Source organism: Notechis scutatus, chromosome 3, assembly GCF_049901735.1.
Source record: "Notechis scutatus isolate UNSWTSFEM ecotype Mainland chromosome 3, rNotScu1.2, whole genome shotgun sequence".
Taxonomy (NCBI): Eukaryota; Metazoa; Chordata; class Lepidosauria; order Squamata; family Elapidae; genus Notechis; species Notechis scutatus.
In genome coordinates, this window is record NC_142011.1 from 45390872 (window position 1) to 45414449 (window position 23578).

Genomic DNA, 23578 nt, shown 5'->3' on the forward strand with positions numbered 1-23578 from the left:
TTAATGCAGAAGAAATATTCAGTGCAGCAGCAATAGCTATTATTACAATGATTTCATAGGACAAGTTAAAATGTGGATTAAATTAGGATAGGAAACTATCTTTATTTCATAACACTTCCTTTCATCAGTTATTTTGATTTTTATTCCTAAACTGGAATGTTCTATGACATATTTCCAAATAGTTTTTTGCAATAAGCTATTTTTCTCTTCTCAGGTGGCAAGTTTTTGTGTAGCATTGGTGGTAATGTTGACCATGTTGTCTTTGGGAAGCTATCTTAACCCTCTTCCAAAGGTAATCACTAGATCTGTTTTTAGAGGGTGTTTATCAGAATTATTGCCTCATTTTTTAAATATTTTCATCACAGATTTAAACAGGGGAACTGCATTTCTTGTGAACACATTATTTGATTGCCAAATTATAAATTTTATAGGAAAAGCCAGGAAAATTGAATTGATATACAAACAACTTAACTGGGGTGAGATTCAAAATTTTTAACAACCGGTTCTGTGGGTGTTGGTAGACATGGCTTGGTGGTCATGTTATTGGCTGGGCGTGGCCAACTTAATATCACTCACATTGAGGCATGCATCTCCTTGCCTGGCCTTTCATGACTGTAAGGATGCTGCAACAGTCGTAAGTGTGAAAAATGGTCATAAGTCACTTTTTTCAGTGCCATTGTAACTTTGAATGGTCACTCCACACAAACAAAGTACCAGCAAAGGAGGGAAAAATAACTCCAGAGAAGTTCCAGAGACAGGAAGTCTAGTCCTGCCAAGAATGTAATAAGGGTTAATGGAGAGGCACTTTCTGTAAGCAACATCAGAATGTTTCCTTCCTGCCTTCCTTACAGGATTAGGCCAGTAATTTCTTCTATCAACCGGATCTCCGAACTGCTTAGAATATTAACAACCAGTCCTAGCAAATAGGTGCGAACTGGTAGAATCCCACCCCTGAACTTAACTAAACAACTAAATAACTGAACAGGAGATGCAAAAAATACCTTGACTAAACTTCTAGAAACAAACTATGAGTAAAACAAACTATGTGATGCAGTAATAATTTGTCCATAAATCATCTGTCTCCTTAAAAGCTCCAATTTTGCCTTTCAATAGAATTACAACCCTGTCCCCAAGAAAAACCAGATCCATGATTAGGGGGTTCTGTTAGATCAAGGGTCTTCAAACTTGGCAAGTTTAAGACTTGTGGGCTTCAACTCCCAGAATCCTGAGCTAACATGATTGGAGGAGGAATTCTGGGAGGTGAAGTCCACAAGTCTTAAAGCTGTCAAGTTTGAAGAGATTTAGATTTATGGCTTAGATTTATGGCTCCTGCTCAAATAGATTTAGATTATCTTAGATTTATGGCTCCTGCTCAAATAGAAGATAGGAAATGCTACCAGAAGAATATGCTACCATGTTTTAGTTGAGGCACCAGAAGTGGCTGTTCTTAGAGTTACATGCTCTGGCTAATGTGACTCACTGCCTTAATATCTTATGGTTGGACAACTGTAGGGAAGGCTACTTGGGCTGCCTTTGAAGTCATTTCAAAGAATGGTAGAAAAGATGGTGGCCCATGTGGTGACAATTAAAAGATGATTCAACAGACACCTTTCCTTCAGTCAATGAACTGGTTACTAATAGTTTCCCATACAATTCAAGTTATTATGCATTAAGGCCCTCATGGCTTGGGTCTTTGGGATTGTCTGCTTCAAACAGAATCTTCCCATTCCTACACATTTGAACTTTAATGTGTGCTGTCTTTTCCACTTCTAGAATAGGACATTTGTATTCTCCTGCTTGGTTGTCTGGTTGCTTTGCACTGATAAGCTACTCAATCCCATGTTTGTGCGGCACAGAAATATTGTAAAACATTTATAAATAAATAAGTAAATATGATTTTCAAGCATTGTAAACTGGAATTAAGATCAAGGGGGGTCAACAGCTTGTAACTTTCCTTGCAGTTAAGGGCAAATTATATGGCAAAACATCATAAGTTGTTTGACTCTTAAACAAGTTGCCTTTTAGATTTTAGGTAGAATTTAATTGTCCTTCAAGTAGGACTGAGCAAGAAGATTTCAGGAGCCACTCTAGTTTAAAGTAGGAAACTTTTAAAAAAATCAGTGATGAAAGCCATGAACTAGATTTAGTAGAAATACTACAAAATATTCCCTCCTCACTCATGTACTATTTGCACCATAATTCCGTCCTCCTTTCTATAGTAGTTTTTTTAATATGTTTTGGAAGCTAAATATATCTATCAATTAGAAAAAAGTTCACTTATTATTTAACACACACAACCCCAAATGTTTTGGGTTACTGTTTTTTCATCATCCCAAATCAATAAGACTAGTGGTCAGGGACTGAAAATATCAGAAACTTTTGTGAGTAGGTTTGCATATAATCATAGGAAAGCAATTAGTAATTTATTTCAAGAAAGTATTTGCTTAATGGAATGAGGAACAGAAAATAACAAACTAACATGAATTAGAGAAGAAGCTTTTAAAAAAACTAGATGCCTCTCATATTAGGACAGCAATTTTACATACACTTCTTGGGATTAAGCCTTGTATTTATTGAGACTTAATTTCAAGAATATTTGTGTATGATTGTGCAGCTACTTTTCTTTATTCTGTGATCTGTGTCCAGAAGTACTGTTCTATATGATAACATGGACTGTGATAATTATAACACAGTACTTTGATCAAGTACTGTGGAAGGAGACACATTTAGAGCTGCCAGGTCTGGACTTAAAACATTTGGCTATCCACTAGACCAGTAGTCATCAACCAGTGGCCAGGGACCACTGGTGGTCTGTGATAAAATTTGGTGGTTCGCAGAGAAATGTCACCCTCAAAGCAATTAATACAGGCTGCACAGGAACACAAGTTATGTGTCACTTGTATTGCAAACAACACGAGGTAGTGAGGGGAGGGGGGAAAGGGCAGAGTGGGAAACTTGCCCCACTCGCCCCATGTGCTTGGGCTGCCCACCGGGCTGCTTCTTTCCGCTTCTTTCTTCTTCTGCTTTTGGCTGCACGCAAGAAAAGCAGCAAAAGTCTTTTTTGCTCTCCCCCAAACTCCACCAGAAATGAGTCTTTGGGGCCCTGCAAGGCATCCTAGTCCAAGAGGCTGCGGCAGCAAAGATTCATTTCTGGCAGAGTTTGGGGAAGAGAAAGAAAGACTTCTGTTGCTTCTGCTGATTTCTTTGCATGAAGCCAAAAGTCTCCCCCCCGAGAATGGAGCTGGAGACAGTATCATGCGATCCCAAATAAAGAATGATCAATCAGTAGCAAAACGGGGTGGGGAATTTTCCTGCAGACTTTTTTGGGGATTTTCCCAGGGTCTCTGGTCAGCGGGATTTAAAATTAAAATTTGGTGGTCCCTGAGGTCCAAAAGGTTGGCAATCCCTATACTAGACAACAAAAATATTTTCTGCCATCTGGTGGTCACCAGATTGTTGCAGCCCATACCTGAAAGGCCTAATTACATTACTTCTTGTGGGTTGCTTCTATAAATGTATCCTGTTTACAAATAAACAGGCAATATACTGGGGTGCCTACATATTCACGCAGATTTTTCATTTTATCATGTAATCTCCATCACAGGCTGTTCTGGGAGCTTTGATTGCTGTAAATTTGAAGAATTCTCTCAAGCAACTGACTGACCCATATTACCTCTGGAAAAAAAGCAAGTTGGATTGTGTGAGTATCAGAATATTTAGAGAAAGCAGAATATACCTTTTAGTGTAAGTTAACTCACTATTTTATAAAACATTAGCAAAAAACTTGAAAAATATTTTTTATACTGAAAGGTGTTTATTTTTTGCATTTCTGTACATCAGAATTTCCTCTTGGAATCTTACCATTAAAATTTTCAGAAGCTTTGTTAAAACAATCTAGTCCGGAGGAGTATTTCAATCATGTCTTTCATTTTAAAAGACACCGTGTATCACAAAATGCATATTGTAGAACTTGTACATATTTAGCCAGATACCAGATTTTTGTTACTGTTCAAAGGGTTTTTTCTTTTGTGACTTTATAACTAGTTATGCATGGATGTTAATAAGCGTATCTGAGTTGATATTACAATAAGTAAGTTGGACTAAGCTGTAGTATATGTAATACCCAGACCTGAATTACTATTGTATATGTTGAATTTAAACATCACCACAGCTAAAAATGTGGGAAGATTTTTAGTTGAGAACATGGATAGCAGATGCTAGTCAGAGTAGAAAATATGAGACTAGAAACAAATTACCTGAATTTCCACCAGGTGGCTGATTTACTAGAACAGTGGTTCTCAAACATTTTCAGCCCCTACATTTTTATAAATGATTGAGGACAGAGCCCTCAATCATTTGGCTTCGGGGGGCTTTATCTATTAATATTTACTATATTAGAAATTAAAACTGAAACATTTTAAAATATTTATTTATTTGATGTCACATACTAGGCACCCTGCAACTTTGAGAGTTGCTATACTAGAACATAGATGACCTTCCACTGACCAAAGGAAAAGGTTTAAAAAGAAAACGATAAAAGTACTAGGCACTGATTGAAATAAATTCCATTGACAAAAGTATAAAACGTTCCAAATCTTTTATCATTGAAAAAGCAAATCTCTTAAATGTTTGCTGTTGGATATTTTGTTTGAGCAAATTGTATAACAGTAGATTACATCTGACAAAATTTGGCCATATTTGGTAAAAGTTTATTAGAAATTGCTTCATCAGTAAAAAAAGAGGAGATTTGCATTTCATTAATTTATGCTTTGTCAGTTAGCATTGCCGAGAATGGCTCACATCAGTTTGCAAACACAGAGGCACTGACTCTGTAACTCTTGGAATTCTTCTCCCACTAAATTCTCTTTTATGTAAAAGCAAAGGTAGGCAAGCAAAGAAGCCAAAGTTCCTGCAACCTCCCCTGGCCCATTTTTGCAGTTCAGAAAATGCCACCAAATCTTGTCTTTGATCAGTATACATTTCTGTGGTATTAGCAAACAAATGTGTAAAATAAATGTGACTAATGTCTGCATGGCCTGTTTTATACCTTAACCACCCAATTCTTCCCCAAAGTTACAAAAGTTTCCCCCTACTTGAATAATACTCCCATAGTCTTTGTGGTCAGAGCAAATTTAGAAATAGGAAAGAGGGCTCCAATGGAAAAAGTTACTTATCTCTGATTTAAAGCACTGATACTTAACTTTTCTGCTGCAAAGATTCCAAGAGAAGCTTATATATCAATAAAAACTAATAGTAACAGTAACTAAAGAGCTACTGTTTCAGTAAAAATTAAGAGTTTTGCCATTGTTATTATTTAAAGAATTAGGAAGAAAAGAGGGGGGGAAGGGAAATTCAGACACAAATTTCTTCCGTTACTCAGTTTTACTAGCCATTCCTCTTGGGAATAGAAACTCTTACAATGCTTGTGCTTGGTTAGCATAATGGAAAATTGGAACAGATTACATCAGTGCTTTCTGATGCTGCCTGAGCATTTTTCAGGAAAGGGAAAAATTATTCCACAATGATGTACAGAGAGATGCTAGTGTTCATTGCTACAGAGCAAATATGTGAAAAGAATAGGTGTTGCATATGGGCTTAGAATTTGACTTGGTGTTTATGAACACTTTGCCGAAATTGTCCTGCACTTGAAATATTTTCATACAGGGCAAGGTTGCAATCTTGATCTTTACAAAAAACAGAATAGTGACTTCAGCATTTGTAGGAGTTTCCGGGTGCATATTAGTGATCCCTCTAGAGCAGGGGTCCCCAACCACCGGTCCGCGGACCGGTACCGGTCCGCGGAACAAGTCCTACCGGGCCGCTGGTTGCTGGGCGCCGCCATCTTTTTTTGATGAAAAAGTGCTTCCGGTGAGCTTTCTACCCGGAAAAGCTCACCGGAAGCACTTTTTTCATCAAAAAAGATGGCGGTGCCAGCGCTTCTGGTGAGCTTTTCCGAGTAGAAAGCCATTTCTACCCGGAAAAGCTCACCGGAAGCGCTGGCGCCATCTTTTTTGATGAAAAAATGCTTCCGGTGAGATCACCGGAAGCACTTTTTCATCAAAAAAGATGGCGGCGCCCAGCTGATGCCGGTACCGGGCCGCGGCGCCCAGCTGATGCCGGTACCGGGCCGCGGCATAAAAAAGGTTGGGGATCACTGCTCTAGAGTACCTGATCTTGAGTTATCTAGAGGCAATAATGTAACTCCAAGTTCTAGTCTCCATAAGCCATAGCTATGCATCTGTATTCCAAATACATGCTCTGCTTTATCCACTCCGCAAGCTTGGGCTCAGTGCAAGGAAGTAACTTGCTGCTTTTCTATCTTTCCACAGATGGTTTGGGTGGTGAGCTTCCTATCAGCATTCTTCCTAGGCTTGCCTTTCGGACTCGCTGTGGGAGTGGGTTTTTCCATCCTAGTGGTAGTTTTCCACACCCAGTTGTGAGTATTAACACATCAGTAGAGACATTTTCCATAATTTATGTCAAGATGTCAATGAAAATCAGAATGGCATGATGTGGAACATGAAAGAACTACCCACTGTTAACAAACTGCTAATCTATCTTTCCTGTGAACATATTCCAAGGATGGAATAGGAAAGTACTTCTGCCATGTATACACAGGGGAATTTCCTTTTATTGCTTATCAAGGGCTCAATGTAAGAAGTAAAGGGTTTATTGGCCTAAGCTAATCTTTCCACATTATGACTTCACTTGTCAAAGCCAGTCTTGGGTACTATACTGGCTTCTCTATGAACCCCAGGGAAATCATGATTGGTCTATGGAGCATCTGCATGTGCTTATGCACTGTATTATTTACATTATTTGCTATTCTGGTAAATAAACATTGAGGAAGCATTTGAAGTGTTTTAGGTGCTGGACAGATTATGAAAAGATGGAATAATCCCTATCCATTCTCTAATGGACATGATACAAAAGGAGAAAAAAGAGTAGGAAAAGATGACAAAAGCAAATATTGGATGAATCTGTACTTGTCTGTTGGTTTTTCTTCCTAGGGAAATAATTCTTAGAAAGCAAAGAATGCTGGTTTCTAACAGCACAGAAATTATTTATATATATATATAAATACACACACACACACACACACACACACACACACACACACACATTTTACCACCTAGTAGATAAACAAACCAATAAGAGAAACTTTTCTACAGTAGGAATTTACAACAGTGAACAGTGTACATGCGATGCTAGCAGTGCTGATCCTGGCTTCCCTGTCTGTATTAGGCATGATGATTGGGGAATTCTGGGAGTTGAAGTCTGCACATCTTCAAAATTGCCAAGTTTGAAAAACATAGATTTAGGAAGATAATTATCATTAGTCTGCCCTCACCTGGTGATATTTGGTATTTACTTGTGATTAAGTAAGCTGTATCTTTGTGATTACAACTGCATCAGGGATGGGATCCGACTGGTGTAACTACCGATTCGGTGATTTACATTTTGCATGCGCATTTGTGCTTTGCGCGCATGCGCACCTGACGCACACTGTGTGCGCATGTAAATCGTTGTCAGCTTGCAGCCTGGACAGCTGAGCAGCACTGCGCACAGGTGCGCAGCGTTTGAAAAGGCACTTTTTTCCTGATTTTTCCACCTCAGCTGAGCCCCGACTAGCGGATGGACCAGAACAGCAGCAGACATAGAACCGTTTCTATGTCTGCTGCTCTTCAGAGCTACCGGTTCTACAGAGCCGGACAAAACCAGTAGAATCCCACCCCTGCCCTGCATGCAGGAATATTGTAATAAAGGTCCAGTTCCACATGTAATAAATAATCCACTTCCATGGAATTTCATCCCTTTCTATTTCTACAATTAACTAGTTCATTTTCAATTCTTAATTTCAGTGCATTTTAGTATTCTGAAATATATCTATAAAACTTTATCATGGGTTCACCTAGAGGAAAACAAAGTGGATTTTTTTTTAATGCATGCTTCAGACAACAGATTGATTCACACATATTTTCCACTTCTTCCAGAGGAATTCACAGGTTATTGGGAGAAATAATCAAGGAGGTGGCCACAATAGTGTGACTGAAGTTCAACCTGCTTTTCATTTGCATTGCAAGTGCATATAAAATAAATGGAAGGAGCTTCAGTCATATTGTGGCTCCAATCCTCACCCTTTTTTTTTATCAAACTCTCTAAAAACCATTGGGGTTTTCTTTTCTCTGAAAATCCAGTTCTGCTATTCCCAATCCAGTAGTCTTTGGATGTGCCGGTTCGTAACATCCAAAATTCTGGGCCACTCAGTTCATTACCCACAGGGAGAAGGATTGAACTGCAGATACAATCACACTTGCATATTGTAAAACCACTGTCCTTCAATTAGAGAATTTCCAAGAAATGCAGCAGATGCATTTTGAAGAGATGTCTTCCATTGCCAAATTCCCTGTGATTACTCTGGAAGTCACCTCTCATCATTTTGTCGGAGCTACCTCCTGCTGCTCCACAAGACCTGGAAATGAGGTCTTTTGTTCCATGCACCTCTGCATCAGATGAAAGTTCTTGCCTGTTTATCTCTCCAGTTCTTTGCATTGTGACTGGTTTGCCATCCTTTTATTTATTTATTTATTTATTTATTTATTTATTTGTTTGTTTGTTTGTTTGTTTGTTTGTTTGTTTTGCCAAGCGATTATATACTATACTTAGATCAGACCGAAGGCAGTGTAGTTCTGGGTTTTCTAGGTCTAGAATTTCAAGTCTGGTGGCATAAGGTATTCTGCAACAGGTAGAGGAGTGGAGAACTCTTCATGTGAAATATTTCTGGACTTTCTCAACTGTATTAATATCAGATTTGTAATGCGGGTTCCAGGCTAATGAGCTGTATTCAAGTATTGGTCTAGCAAATGTTCTGTATGCTCTAGTTAGTAGTGTGATATTACCAGAGAAAAAGCTACGTAGGATTAGGTTAACAACTCTTAATGCCTTTTTGGCTGTGGAGTTACAGTGGGCTCTTGTACTTAGATCATTAGAGATAAGTACTCCAAGGTCCTTGACAGAGTTTGGATCATCAACAAGGTCTTGACTATTCAGTTTATTTTCTGATTATTTTTTTTGCCAATATGTAAGACAGAGCATTTATTTGTTGAGATTTGAAGTTGCCATTTGTTTGACCATTCTGATACATAGTCAAGGTCTTTTTGAAGGGTAGCAGTATTGTCTGTGGTGTTGAATAGCTTTACATCATCAGTGAAGAGAACGCAGTTGCTCTTAATATGATCATAGAGCTCATTTATGTAGAGTATGAAAAGAGTTGGTCCTAGAACACTGCCTTGGGGGACACCACTATTGACAGGTACAGAATTTGATAGGACACTCCCAATTTTGATCATTTGTTGTCTGTTTGACAGGAATGCTTCTATCCAGTTATGCAGTTGTCCAGAGATACCATAAGATTTTAGTTTTAGGAGTAGTTTGTCGTGTACCACTGAATCAAAGGCTTTACAGAAGTCTATGTAGATTGCGTCTATTGCTTTGCCCTGATCGAGTTGTGTAGTCCATATGTTTTTGCAGTGTAAGAGTTGCAGATTACAGGATAGTTTTTTTCTGAAACCAAATTGTTTATTAGAGAGTAGGTTGTTTGTCTCTAAGTGGAGGATAATGGTTTGGTTAATAATTGATTCCATGACTTTACAGGTGATGCAGCATAAAAAGATTGGTGAAATTTTCAACTAGGCTGGGGTCTCCCTTTTTGAAGATGGGGGTGACCGTGGCTTGTGACCATAGTTTTGGCAAGGAGCTGGTCCTGAAAGATTTTTCAAAGATTATGCTTAGAGGTTCGGCTATGGCAGTGGATAGTTGTTTTAAGAAGTAGGCACATATTCCGTCTTGTCCAATAGATAGAGATGGTTTTAGATTGCATAGTGCTTTTTCAACATTGTCTTCTGTAAAATTGATATGTATTAGATCATTGTAGTTGACTGTGGTTCGACTAGGAAATACTGGGCATGATCCATTGCTGTTTACAAATACTGAGCCAAAGAATGTGTTAAAGAGGTTGGCTTTAATGGTGTCATTGTTGCAGTCTTTTCCATTAGATCCTTTCAGGGGTGGGATGGACCTTGAATCTTTTAGTTTGTTGTTTACAAAATTGTAGAAAGCGCGGATGGAACTGGTGCATAGAAGGTTTTCCTCTTGTTTAATGTGATAATTGGTGCATTCAGTCTTTATCTGGTGGCATAAATTTTTGTATTGGCTTTTGAAGTTGGCAACGTGACCAGATTTATTTTTCTACCAAAGTAATTTCTTTTTGGATTGAAGCTTCCTTATTGTTATGGGTAATTTGTTTTTTCTGATTTTGGGAGTTGTTATTGGTACATCTAGTTTGATGACTCTTTTGACTTCAAGTAAAAATATGTTGCAATGGTCTTCAACAGTATTGCATCCAGTGAATATAAATTGCCAATCAAGAGATGAGAGATCATTGTCTATAAGATCATAGTTGTCTTTTTTGAAGTTATAATTGGGGATCCTGTTGTTATGATGATTTTTGTGTGGATGTATGTTGAGACAAAAGTTAATCATGTTGTGGTCACTGTTGGAAAAGGGTTCTTTAATTTGTATTCCATAAATTGAATTCAAACTATTGCAGAAAATGAGATCGAGGCAGTTGTTAAGTCTAGTATTGTTGGTTACTAGTTTTTCCAGTCCCAGATTTGTTACAGCACTGTAGAAGGTTGCATGTATGGGTTCAGTTTTACATTTGTTTAGGGTCCAGTTAATATGAGGTAGATTGAAGTCACCAAGAAAGATAAAAGCATGTGGGCAGGATGTTGCCCATGTTAGTAGTGAATTTAACTTGTTTGCATGTTCGATATCATAATCAGGGGCTCTGTAACATAATAAGAATCGAAATGTGATATTTAAGGACAGTTCACAGATGATGGTCTCAGGAAGAGCAAGCTCCTGGGTAACTTGGATGTTTTTTAGATGTAGTGACTTTTTATAAAAAATAGCAACACCATCTCCTCTACGGATTTCACGATCTGATCGGTAAACATGATAGTCTCTTACTGTGGTAATGGAGTCAGGGAGAGATGCGTTCAGCCATGTTTCACAGACAAATATGACGTCGAATTTAGCCGTATTTAGTAAGAGGAGAAATTCAGGTATTTTATTTATAAGGCTTCTTGCATTGTGTAGTTTGCATTTAAGGCCAGTTGTAGTTGGAATTGAGGTAGTTAGGGGTGTGCATGCCTAGTTTTGAGTGATGGTGGGTTGGATGAGGTAGGGTTGGATGTGGAGTTGTGCGTTGTGTGACTTACTTTTGATACAATCAGCACGGTAGTCAATGTATAGATCCTTCTCTCCATTGTCTAGATGTTTTTTGAGTTCTGTGTGGAGTTCACAGGAGCGGATTCTTTGCCGTATGGATAAGTCTGGTCTTGAGCGAAGTTTGTTATGGTTGGGATTGGTTTTTGCAATGGTGTTTATTGTATGGATGAATATACGTTTGCTGGCCTCATTTTTGCAAACAATTCTACAAAATCTTGGGGCCACTGAGGCGTCATTGTATTTGAACTCAGGGCCATCTCTGGTTATTTCAATGATATCTTCAGGAGAGGTGTTTGTTGTATTTAAGTTGCTTATGATATTGTGAACTTTGGTGATATCATCTGATTCATTGGTGTCTTCAAGACCAAATAAAATGGCATTTGGATGTTTCTGATCATGTTCCATGATGTCTCTGATGAGTAAGGGGATACCCAAGCCTAGTTGAAAATTACAGGCCAATCTCCTTATGCTGCGTCACCTGTAAAGTCATGGAATCAATTATTAACCAATCCATCATCCTCCACTTAGAGACAAACAACCTACTCTCCAATAAACAATTTGGTTTCAGAAAAAAACTATCCTGTAATCTGCAACTCTTACACTGCAAAAACATATGGACGACACAACTCGACCAGGGCAAAGCAATAGACGCAATCTACATAGACTTCTGTAAAGCCTTTGATTCAGTGGTACACGACAAACTACTCCTAAAAATAAAATCCTATGGTATCTCTGGACAACTGAATAACTGGATAGAAGCATTCCTGTCAAACAGACAAAAATGGTCAAAATCGGGAGCGTCCTATCAAATCCAGTACCTGTCAATAGTGGTGTCCCCAGGGCAGTGTTCTAGGACCAACTCTCTTCATACTCTACATAAGCGACCTCTGTGATCATATTAAGAGCAATTGCGTTCTCTTCGCTGATGATGTAAAGCTGTTCAATACCACAGACAATACTGCTACCCTACAAAAGATCTTGACTATGTATCTGAATGGTCAAACAAATGGCAACTTCAAATCTCAACAAATAAATGCTCTGTCTTACATATTGGCAAAAAAATCAGAAAATAAAATACAAGCTGAATAGTCAAGATCTTGTTGATGACCCAAGCTCTGTAAAGGACCTTGGAATACTCACCTCTAATGATCTAAGTGCTAGAGCCCACTGCAACTACATAGCCAAAAAGGCATTAAGAGTTGTTAACCTAATCCTACGTAGTTTTTCTCTGGTAATATCACACTACTAACCAGAGCATACAAAACATTTGCTAGACCAATACTCGAATACAGTTCATCAGCCTGGAACCCTCATTTAGTATCTGATATTAGCACAATTGAGAAAGTCCAGAAATATTTCACAAGAAGAGTTCTCCACTCTTCTACTCGTTGTAGAATACCTTATGCCACCAGACTTGAAATTCTAAAACTAGAAAACCTTGAATTACGCCGTCTTCGGTCTGACTTAAGCATGGTATATAAAATCATACATTGCAATGTCCTACCTGTCAATGAATACTTCAGCTTCAACCATAACAACACAAGAGCACACAATAGATACAAACTCAAAGTAAACCGCACCAAACTTGATTGCAGGAAATACGACTTCAGCAATAGAGTGGTCAATGTCTGGAATACTCTACCCGACTCTGTAGTCTCTTCCCCAAACCCCAAAAACTTTAACCTTAGACTGTCTACTATTGACCTCACCCCTTTCCTAAGAGGTCTGTAGGGGCGTGCATAAAGCGCACCATCGTGCCTACCGTCCCTGTCCTATTGTTTCTCTTATCATTTGTGGAATTATTTGATGGGATAGTGATTGTTTGTGGCTGTGGTTTGGTGGTTATTTTTGATTGTAGTTGAGGTAGTAGTTGTGGTAGTGGTTTTTGAGTTGGGACTTGAGTTTTAGCTGATAGGTATTCGCTTATTTGTGCTGTATTTTTTTTTCAAGAGAGATTAGGCTTGCTTGTATAGTTGTTTCAAGACGTGTTAGTAAGCGTTCTTCTATTGAGTGAATGAATGATTCTATGCTTCCAACTCTGTCAGGCAAGGTATAGGTTTGTTTAGCTTAGGTAAACATGATGGACATAGACAATGATGTTTTTAGGAGATCGGCTAGGCTTTTGTTTAAGTTTAAGCAGGCAAGATGGACTTGATTGCTCCATCTCATTCCTCCACTCCTACAGAGTGCAAATATTGTCTTCCACTCTGAAGGACTTAGCTTTCCCATCACTTCTGTCATCTTCCTGATACCTGGTAACAATCCCTGACAAAGAGAAAGGAAGAATAATTGAATATGATTAGTAGTACACTGCTTCTATACATACCGTTCATCTCTTTCACTAAGGAAACTTCTCCCAGCATCAAAATTAATCATTCAGACCAGGAAAAAATGAATTCAAAATAATTCCAGTTAATTTGTGTGGATTTTCCCTAGTATTTTATGTATGAGAGCTAATTCCTTGGAAATATTTATTTATGTGCTTGCTTACTTACTTTTATGCCACCCATTCCTGAAGGCTCTTTTATTGGATCTAGACACAGTCCTTTTTAAGCTTTCTTTTCTCCTGTACTCTACAGGAGATAACACTGGGTCCAAACTCCTACAACAAGACCAATGATAGTTTGATAATTAGCAGGTTTAAAAAAGTCATCATCCTCTTTTGCATTTACTGTTGTATATTTCTTGTAAACTGCATCTGTTAGCTACCTGTAATTTAACATTCATGTTCCATTATTTTTTTCCCCAGTCGCAATGGTTCTGTCCTCGGCCCTGTAGCTTCTACTGATATCTACAAGAACCCCAAAGTCTACAGCAAGGTAATGGAAACAACAAAAGAACCTCATACCATATTGAAGTGATTTGACTTTGTTGGATGATTATGGTTTCTACATAATGCTAAACTATAAAACATTTTTGTTTGTTTGGATATGATGTGCAACCTATTCCAATGAAGTCATAGTTTAGAAACTGAGAGGCAAAATGCTCAAACAATATCACGGCTTCATGACCTGGAAATCAATATTATTGCTACTGGCTCTTATTTCAAAAATATTGAAAAAGTCATTCTTTTATCCTTAGATTTATTCTGTTCCTCATGTGAATACTATAGTTTGGGATTACTAAAAAAAATCAAGGAGCTCTCCGTATAACCACACTATTTGGAGGACCCGTACTTCTAACATTTATTATCTGATATTAGGCTTCATGAAACCATATCACATTTGGAAGCAAATGGTGTAAATCAGGGGTGGGATTCAAATTTTTTAACAACTGGTTCTGTGGCTTGGCTAGGTGGGCTAGGTGGGCATGGCCATGTGACTGGGTGAACATGGCTTCTCTTTCTTTCTTTCTTTCTTTCTTTCTTTCTTTCTTTCTTTCTTTCTTTCTTTCTTTCTTTCTTTCTTTCTTTCTTTCTTTCTTTCTTTCTTTCTTTCTTTCTCTTTCTTTCTTTCTTTCTTTTTCTTTTTTGCAGCAACCCCACCCCACCTACCGTGTTTCTCATATAATAAGGCCGGGTCTTATTTTTTTTTTGAGCCCTGAAAAAATGGCTAGGTTGTCTTTTCGGGGGTGACTTAATTCCCCCCTTGCATCTTCGGGCGGGCGGGTGGCGACAGCTTGGATGTTGACCTTGGCGTTGGTGGGGCACTTCGTATCGGGGTCAACGCAGGCAGCACCATATCTGGGTGTGCAACAAAAGCACTTCCTAAGGGCAAGCCCCCCCACCATTCTCCCCCCCCATTTCGCATGTTTTAATATAGGCCTTAATTTGGGGGGAGGGGCTTAATTTCATTTCATGCCTATAAAACATGCTGGGACTTCCTATTGGGGGAGGCCCTATTGTTGGAGAAACAGGGTAGTTTTTTTGCCTCCTGGGCCTCAGGGAACCCTCCGGGGGCGGCGTTTTTGCTCCCAGGCTTCCCTGGGCCCAAGAAGGCAAAAAACGGAGCACACACCCCCCTACAATGCCCCTTTTTGTCTCCTGGGCCTCAGGGAAGCCTCCTGGGCAACACAGTAAAACAGTGAGGGGGATCTCGGCACAGCTGATCATCAGAACAGCTGATTGTCAGGAGGGGGAAACAAATACCTTAAGGAGTGACTGGGCGGGGGAGAATGCAGTCAGCACGATGTCAGGCATGCGCGATAGGGACTGACTGGGAGGGGAGAGGAGGGGAGGGCAGGAGGAGAGGGGAGGGGCCAGCCAGGGGCACGATTTGCCAGTTCTCTGAACTGTGCAGAATCATAACAACCAGTTCTATAGAATCGAGCCGAGCCAGTAGAATCCCACTCCTGGTTTAAATGCAATCAGATAATTTAATACCAAAAGTCCACCCCAACTTCTTTTTCTTTCACCCAAAGCACTGTTGCCTACCACCACCAAAAATTTTAGTGCCATTTTGCGATGGGAAAATATCAGGTTTTGGAAATAGTTTTATAATGGAATTGGTTTTCCTCCTTATTTTATTTGTCCCTTTTGCAAAGGGAAGAAAGCAAGCAGAACTAGAAAACCCTTCTGCTCTTTTGTTCACCCCTTACTTTCATGGCCATTGAATAGAAAAGGGGAAGAAAATTACCATATTTAAAATTAAAATTAAATCAAATTTTATAATACAATTGATATTATTTTTCATGCCTTAAACCAGGGTCCCCAACCGCCGGTCCGCGGACGTGCAGAGCCACGCGGAACAAGCCTTACCGGGCCGCTGGTTGCTGGGCGCCGCCATCTTTTTGGTAAAAAAGCAATTTTAAATCAAAAGAGATGGCGGCGCCAGCGGTGAGCTTTTCGGGTAGAAAGCCATTTCTACCGAAAAAGCTCACCAAGCTGGCGCCGCCATTTTTGGCGAAAAATCACTTCGATGGCGTCACCGGAAGTGATTTTTCGTCAAGATGGCGGCGCCCAGCAACGCCGGAACCGGGCTGCGGCGCCCAGCTGCGCCGGAACCGGGCGCGGCGTCGAAAAGGTTGGGGATCCCTGCCTTAAACAACTTTTCATCACATTAAAAAATAAAGTGCAGCAACTACTTTGAAGAAACCTAAGTTTCATTCCATGTCACAATTTACTAGAATCTGAAAAGGACTTTGTAGTACTCCAGAAATTGCAGCATTATTTTTTTTTATTTTTTTTATTTTAATTGTAATTTGATTTGTCAATTGCTTACAAGATAATAGGTATAAGAATAAACATAGTTATGAATACATGAAATAGGTACACATAAGAAAAATAAAAGAAACAATAGGACAGGGATGGTAGGCACGTTGGTGCGCTTAAGCACACTCCCTACAGACCTCTTAGGAAAGGGGTGAGGTCAATAGTAGAAAGTCAAAGGTTAAAGTTTTTGGGGTTTGGGGAAGAAACCACAGAGTCAGGTAGAGTGTTCCAGACATTGACCACTCTGTTGCTGAAGTCATATTTCCTGCCATCAAGTTTGGTGCGGTTAACCTTGAATTTGTATCTATTGTGTGCTCTTGTATTGTTATGGTTGAAGCTGAAGTATTCATTGATAGGTAGGACATTGCAATGTATGATTTTATATACTATACTTAGATCGGATCCAAGATGGTGTAGTTCTAGGTTTTCTAGGTCTAGAATTTCAAGTCTAGTGGCATAAGGTATTCTAAAACGAGTAGAGGAGTGGAGAACTCTTCATGTGAAATATTTCTGGACTTTCCCAACTGTGTTAATATCATATATGTAATGTAGGTTCCAGACTGATGAGCTGTATTCGAGTATTGGTCTAGCAAATGTTTTGTATGCTCTAGTTGGTAGTGTGATATTACCAGAGAAAAAGCTACGTAGGATTAGGTTAACAACTCTTAATGCTTTTTTGGCTATGCAGTTACAGTGGGCTCTAGCACTTAGATCATTTGAGATGAGAATTCTAAGGTCCTTGACAGAGTTTGGATCATCAACAAGGTCTTGACTATTCAGCTTGTATTTTATTTTATTTATTTGATCTACAGAGGTTATATATCTGTACTATATACAGCATTAAACATATAGCCCTTATTTTGCTGCACTAATTCACCTGTGAAAAGCAACAACTATTTTCATTGTTGATATTATTATTATTATTATTTTAAAAAGACAAAGTATAATTTAACTTCTCCCTATTTTTTTCTTCCTTCTCATTTTGCTGGTCCCAGGAAATATTCTCTTACTGAAATTTGTCACTCTTGTTTTGTAGGTTCAAGAAATAGAAGGGATTAAAATTGTCACCTACTGCTCCCCATTATATTTTGCTAATTCAGAAATATTCAGGGAGAAAGTTATCGCAAAGGTAAGAAACTTCAACTTCAAATGAAACATATCCAAATTAGAAACAAAAGACTGAATCATTTCTGCATATGCACACACATGCACATGCATGTACACATGCACACTTGTACACAGATAGTTCTTTAAATTTCTTTTGGCCTTGTCGAATGAGAGGGCTCCTTGCAGAGTTATTTTCCAGGGAGACAAGATTGATACTTCTTCTGATATCTTTTTCATAGGAAGTGAATATATTGTTATTTCTCCTTAGTTTTTTCATTACTACAATGTGCTTGTTTATACATTGCTTCAAGTTTTGATTTTAATATTTTATTAGTGCTTGATTTTAGGGGAAGGGGTGCTTTTATTCATAGTCCACCCTAAAAATATTTTTACTGAATGATGACATTAAACTCCTCAAATATGTCTGTTTGCTGAAGTTTATTGCAATGGAAAAGCAGCCCATGGAGAAACATTTATACTGCAAAATTATGTCTTAACTTTCCTCAGTGTTTCCCAGAGAGATGTTGGTATGGTTTGTTATCTAATAATAAATGCAATTTTATTTCATATGATATTTTATAGTCTCAATATATGGTTTTAAAAACTAATCAGGGATGTGTTAATATAAATTCTATTATTGGATACTAACAAAAAAAACCAATTAATTAAGTAGAGGTCCTCTGCTTTATTTTTTATGTCTTAGCATAAAAAATAGTACTTCTTTAACATTCAAATATCCCAAAAGTCCAAGTACGAAGATGATGCAGCTAAATACATTTTTTCCCCCTAAACAGACTGGTGTGGATCCCATCAAAGTCTACTTGGCCAGAAAAAAGTTTGTGAAAAATCAAGAAAAGGTGACAGCAGCAGTACAGAAAACAAGCAAATTCAAATCTATTTTCAGAAAAGACAAGGTAACCAAGCAATTATCTAGGTTATAAGTGAGGTTTCCTACAGCTAGGCAAAAAAATGGTATTTTCTTTCATCCTAGAAAGAAGAAAAAAGAATATATTTATCACACATAAAATATTATGAACACCTGGCCCAGATTTGTAAAATAACTACTTTTCTTTGTTACAGACTGTGTCTCTGCAAGAACTCCATAAGGATTTTGAAAGCACTTCTCCAACAGATACCAACAACAACCAGACAGCTGCCAATGGCAACAGCATCTCCTATATTGTCTTCAATCCAGCTGTAAACTCTTTAAGTCCAAATAATACCTCATGTGAACAGAGAAACACAGGTGATCATAGGAACAGCAACTGCAGCGTTATTCCAGCCTCCGGTATTGATCCTATGAACATAGCACCTCCTTTTGTTAACTTTCACACCATTATTCTTGACATGAGTGGAGTTTGCTTTGTGGATCTGATGGGTACGAAAGCTTTGGGAAAGGTATGTTGTTCTTTCGGAACCTGTTTTGTTCAATGACAGGTTTCTGTTTAAATAGGGTTAAACTTAATCAGGACTAAAGTTTGATACAAGTAGCATTGTACTTCTGGATGGAAATCGGAAATGTTGACAACTCAGTATAGTCAGAATGAGAGGTTTATTTTTAATTATTTTATTTATTGATTGATTTGATTTGTCAATCGCTTACAAGATGATAGGTATAAGTATAAACATGAGTAAGAATACAGGAAATAGGTACGATAAATGGGGACAATAGGACAGGGATGGTAGGCACGACTGTGCACTTATGCACGCCCCTTACAGACCTCTTAGGAATGGGGTGAGGTCAATAGTGGATAGTTTGAGGTTAAAGTAGTGGGGGTTCGAGGATGTAACAAAAGAGTCAGGTAGTGCATTCCAGGCATTGACCACTCTGTTGCTGAAGTTGTGCTTTCTGCAATCAAGTTTGGGGTGGTTTACAGTGAGTTTGTATCTGTTGTGTGCTCTTGTATTGTTGTGGTTGAAGGTTGTTTCTGGAGAACACATGGGAGAAGCCAAGAGATTATTTATGAAACCAAAGAAACTATCAACACTCTATTGATCAAACAAAAAATAAATGCTGCACCGTCAGTAGATAAAATATGAGTTTTTACACTGTTATTTTAACTTTCTGACTAAGTATATAGCAAGCCACATAATAAGGAGATGCAGATTGTGGCTTCAATTCTATATGCCAAGTACAATGTTATTTTCATTTTCAAAGATATACCTTATAAATAAAAGTGAGCCTTATGATTTCCATTCCCATTCTAATTATTTGGTTTTAGACTATATACTGCATCATTACTAACTGGGCACTTTGGAAAATTCAGTGCTGTGTTGTCTTTGGCTTTTTTAGAAAAAAAATGAACTTAATATATTATGTCTAATACCTGCACATTAAATGAATGTTTGTACATGCTAAAGCCACAACGATGCAAAATCAATCCATTACCACTCTCTCATTTTGTTTTCTTGTGCAGCTATGTAACAACTATCAAAGGATTGGTATTAAGGTCTTTCTTGCAAATATATCTGGTAAGAATTTTATTTTTATTACTTATTTATTTAAAATGCGATACTGTTTGAGATTAAAAATGCCCAGGGTGGTTTTCAGATTAATAAAGAATCCATGCTTTCAGAGTTTAGTATAGAAAGGTAAATAAAACCATTGAAAGAGGTGGGGAATAAGGGAAATATGCATATTTAATATTTTAAGAACTTTAATGACACAGCTGTTAGAATAAGCTGCTTGGTAAAGGGACAAACCCATATACCTAACTTCATTTGACTTCCATTTAACAAGAGGTATATTTTCTGGTGGCAAATATCAAAAGTTGAATGTTCACTTACTATATCATGTCACGTGTAGGTTTACACATGCAATGTATAGCCCAGGGACTGGAAAATCACAGTTCAAGCGATAGTTTAATTTTGCTATCTTCTGGGTTTTTTTTAGAATTTAAAAACAAATACAAAACTGATAAAATTACATTGACTCAAAGACTTCCTTTTTAAGACAAAAACACTTTAAATAGACCTTTACTGATCTAGGACAAGGAAAAAGTTTACAGTAATACTTGCTCCTGAAAAGAGCAGAAATGAAATCAATCTACTTGAGATAGCCTTCTAGTAATATGCATGCAGAAACATGTGAGTTGTATAGGTTATTTTTAAAATGTAAGATAGCTTCAAAGTTTAAACTCAACCATGGGTGAATGATCAGACCAAAAGGCAGTTTACATACAAGGCTTCCAAAAGTAACATATATGGAGATGAACAATTTTAAATTTTCCAAAGCGCTCAACTGGTTGACTGTCATGCCAGAGATAAAATTTATCTTCTTTCAAAGAAGGAACGTTGTCTAGCCAGTCCTAAGTGGTACAGGTTTTTCCTGTTCCCTGAAAAATTTTCTGCTATGTAAAATCAACTCTGAGTATATTGCTGAATAAACTCATTATCCAGGTAGGGGCAGTGTAGTTCTTTCAGTCTTCCTGTTCAATCTATTTGGCTTCAGATTGACACAACAATAGAGTTTACTTAATTTACTTTAAAGGTTTTGGAAATCCCTCTCCCACAACAATTATAGTCAAAAAGAAATGATCTGCAATCAGTAATTTTAAGTTTGTCTTTTTCATTAGCTCAAGTGTATGATGATATTCGTATTGGTGGAGTCTTTGAAGAAGGAGGTCTTGAGCCTTGTCACCTCTTTGTGACTATCCATGATGCTGTTTTGTTTGCAACAATGAACAGCAGCAGAACTACTTGTCATTCTATTCTAGAACAGGTATAAATAATTCACTTATTTGTTTTCTTAAGTTTTTGCAGGTATCTATAAGTATGGTATTCAGCTTTGTTTGGGTATTTTCCCAAGTCATTATAGACCTTTGGTTTTAGAGTTGTAGCTTTTAAAGTTGTAGCGACGTTTCGGCAGAATCTCATCTGCCATCATCAGGCTTATGTATTGTACCCGAACAAATACCCGAACAAAGCTGAATACCATACAATTCACTTATTTATTTATATTTGCTACTTTATTTTATACCCTGATCTTAATTTTTTAAAAAATATTTATGGATACATATCACTTCAAAAAACTGTAACGATGTAATATATGCTCTTTCACCTTTTCTCATGACCACCAAAACTGTAGCTGGTAATTTGGTTGCCATGGCCAAGCTGACTTTAGCAGTCAAAATTCTAGAAGGAGAAAAAAAAAGGTGTAGACATTTGGGAAACAGAAAACAGAATTTTTGGACTAGAATAATCATTTATGAAACTCAGTCTATATAATATATATGAAAAAAATACTAAATGGTATATACAAATATTTGCAGTTAAATCCAGTTGTATACATTCACTTTTTTAAACAGAGAATGATTTCCACTCTCTGTTTCTTCTTTAATAGATTATTAGAGAAATAGAGAAATAATAATGTTACCCCAAACTTTGAAAAACATAGGACTTGTATTCTAGGATTTGTCTTTCATGGGATGTCTAATCATTTGGTTTGAGTACATTCATAGAAGATGATTGCCAGCTATGAATTCCATTTATATTTTTCCAACTCTATTCCTTAAGTATTTAAAAGTAACTCCTGTCAACTGTTATACAATCCAGAAAATTTTACTGATATTTGAAGCACAAAGATAATGACAGAGTTGATTAAAATTTCATACCACCATAAAACATTATTTGAATGCTATTGTTAAGGTATGAAATGCTGGTTCACACCAAGTATATTTATTACAACTCAGAGCTATGATTCATGTATCATAATTACAGTTTGTAATTTGCTAAATGTATATCTTACAAGGCTGAAACATTATCAGTGGCTCCTGAAAAAAACCCATAAAAATTTATACTATGCTGTAACTTCGGTTAATCATCTTACATATTTGTGTATTGATTTATGGACTTATTGAAATGTATGTTACATGAAATCAAAAAACAGGGCAACCCCCCCCCCCCCCCGGGGGCCGGGGCCAAAAAAAGGGGAAAAAATTTTGTGGGGGGGGGGGGGGGGGGGGCCCCCCAAAATTTAGGAAAAAAAAAAAGGAAAAGATAAAAGAAAGGGGGGGGGGGGAAAAAACCAGGACCAAAAAAAAAACCCCAAAAAGCCCCCCGGAAGCAACAAAAACCAACGAAAACCCAACCAAAACAAAAACCCCCCCAAAAAAACGCGCCCCCCCCCACCCGCCCCCCCCCCGCCCCCCCCCCCCCCCCCCCCGCCCGCCCCCCCCGGCCGGGGGGATCCCTCTAGAATCCTATGCTGATATTTGACTAAAAAAACAGACTCTGAAGCTTTATTATCATATGTAAACAATAACAAGTCATTTCTTCCTACTCAGAGGTCAAATCAGATTGAAGTCTCTGTCTCAGATGAATCTCTGGAAGATAGCAGTGCTGAATTCCAAAATTTGGAAGAGGTCAGTTAAAAGAACAAAATGATATTAAATGAAGAATCTGACTCATTCCTCTGCCAGATGTACTGTCTATTATCTCTCATGCTCTAGTCACTTCATGTTTGAATTGCAGTTTGTTCTACCTGGCCTGCTACTGAATACATTCACAAAATATCAGTTAGCACAGTCATCCTGTTGCAGGAATTGCATTATTTATAGGTATTAATTTGCTTCCAATTGCAATTCAAGGTGGTTGGTGATTAACTCTCTGGCTTGCATGGCTTCAGAAAATCAGACCTCTGTTCTGATTCATATCTGCCCAAACCAATGGTGCTCACTATAGGAAAGAGAGGGAGTGGGACTTAAACCCTGCTATCTCTTTCTTCATCTGGACCAGCTTGCTTCCCTAAATTCAAGATGGCCCTATTAATATTTAGGACAGCAGTTAAAACACTGGTCTTCCCACAGGCCTTCCAGTAATGTTACCGTGCTGTGACTGAATTCAGTGGTGGTTATACTGAAATGTTAACTATTGTATTTCTTTGTTCGGGATTATATTGCTTTATAATGAATTGCTTCTGTATTGTACTATAGTGTAAGCTACCTAAAATTTGTAAATTGAGGCAGCACACAATTATGAGTAAACAGATAATAAAATCTAAGCATAAGTAATAAGGAATTCATAATGGTT

At 37.9% G+C, this 23578-nt stretch overlaps 1 protein-coding gene across 2 annotated transcripts in view; it reads left to right on the plus strand.

The window, feature by feature from the left end:
- Positions 1-23578, plus strand: part of SLC26A9 (solute carrier family 26 member 9) — a 61265-nt gene that overhangs the window by 35380 nt on the left and 2307 nt on the right. For both annotated transcript variants that reach the window (XM_087959647.1, XM_026676897.2), the window contains 10 exons: positions 215-292; positions 3605-3700; positions 6330-6436; positions 14042-14111; positions 17478-17570; positions 18343-18462; positions 18629-18946; positions 19966-20020; positions 21124-21269; positions 22834-22911. In XM_087959647.1, coding sequence (XP_087815773.1) covers positions 215-292; positions 3605-3700; positions 6330-6436; positions 14042-14111; positions 17478-17570; positions 18343-18462; positions 18629-18946; positions 19966-20020; positions 21124-21269; positions 22834-22911 — 1161 coding nt within the window. The remainder of the gene's footprint in view (positions 1-214; positions 293-3604; positions 3701-6329; positions 6437-14041; positions 14112-17477; positions 17571-18342; positions 18463-18628; positions 18947-19965; positions 20021-21123; positions 21270-22833; positions 22912-23578) is intronic.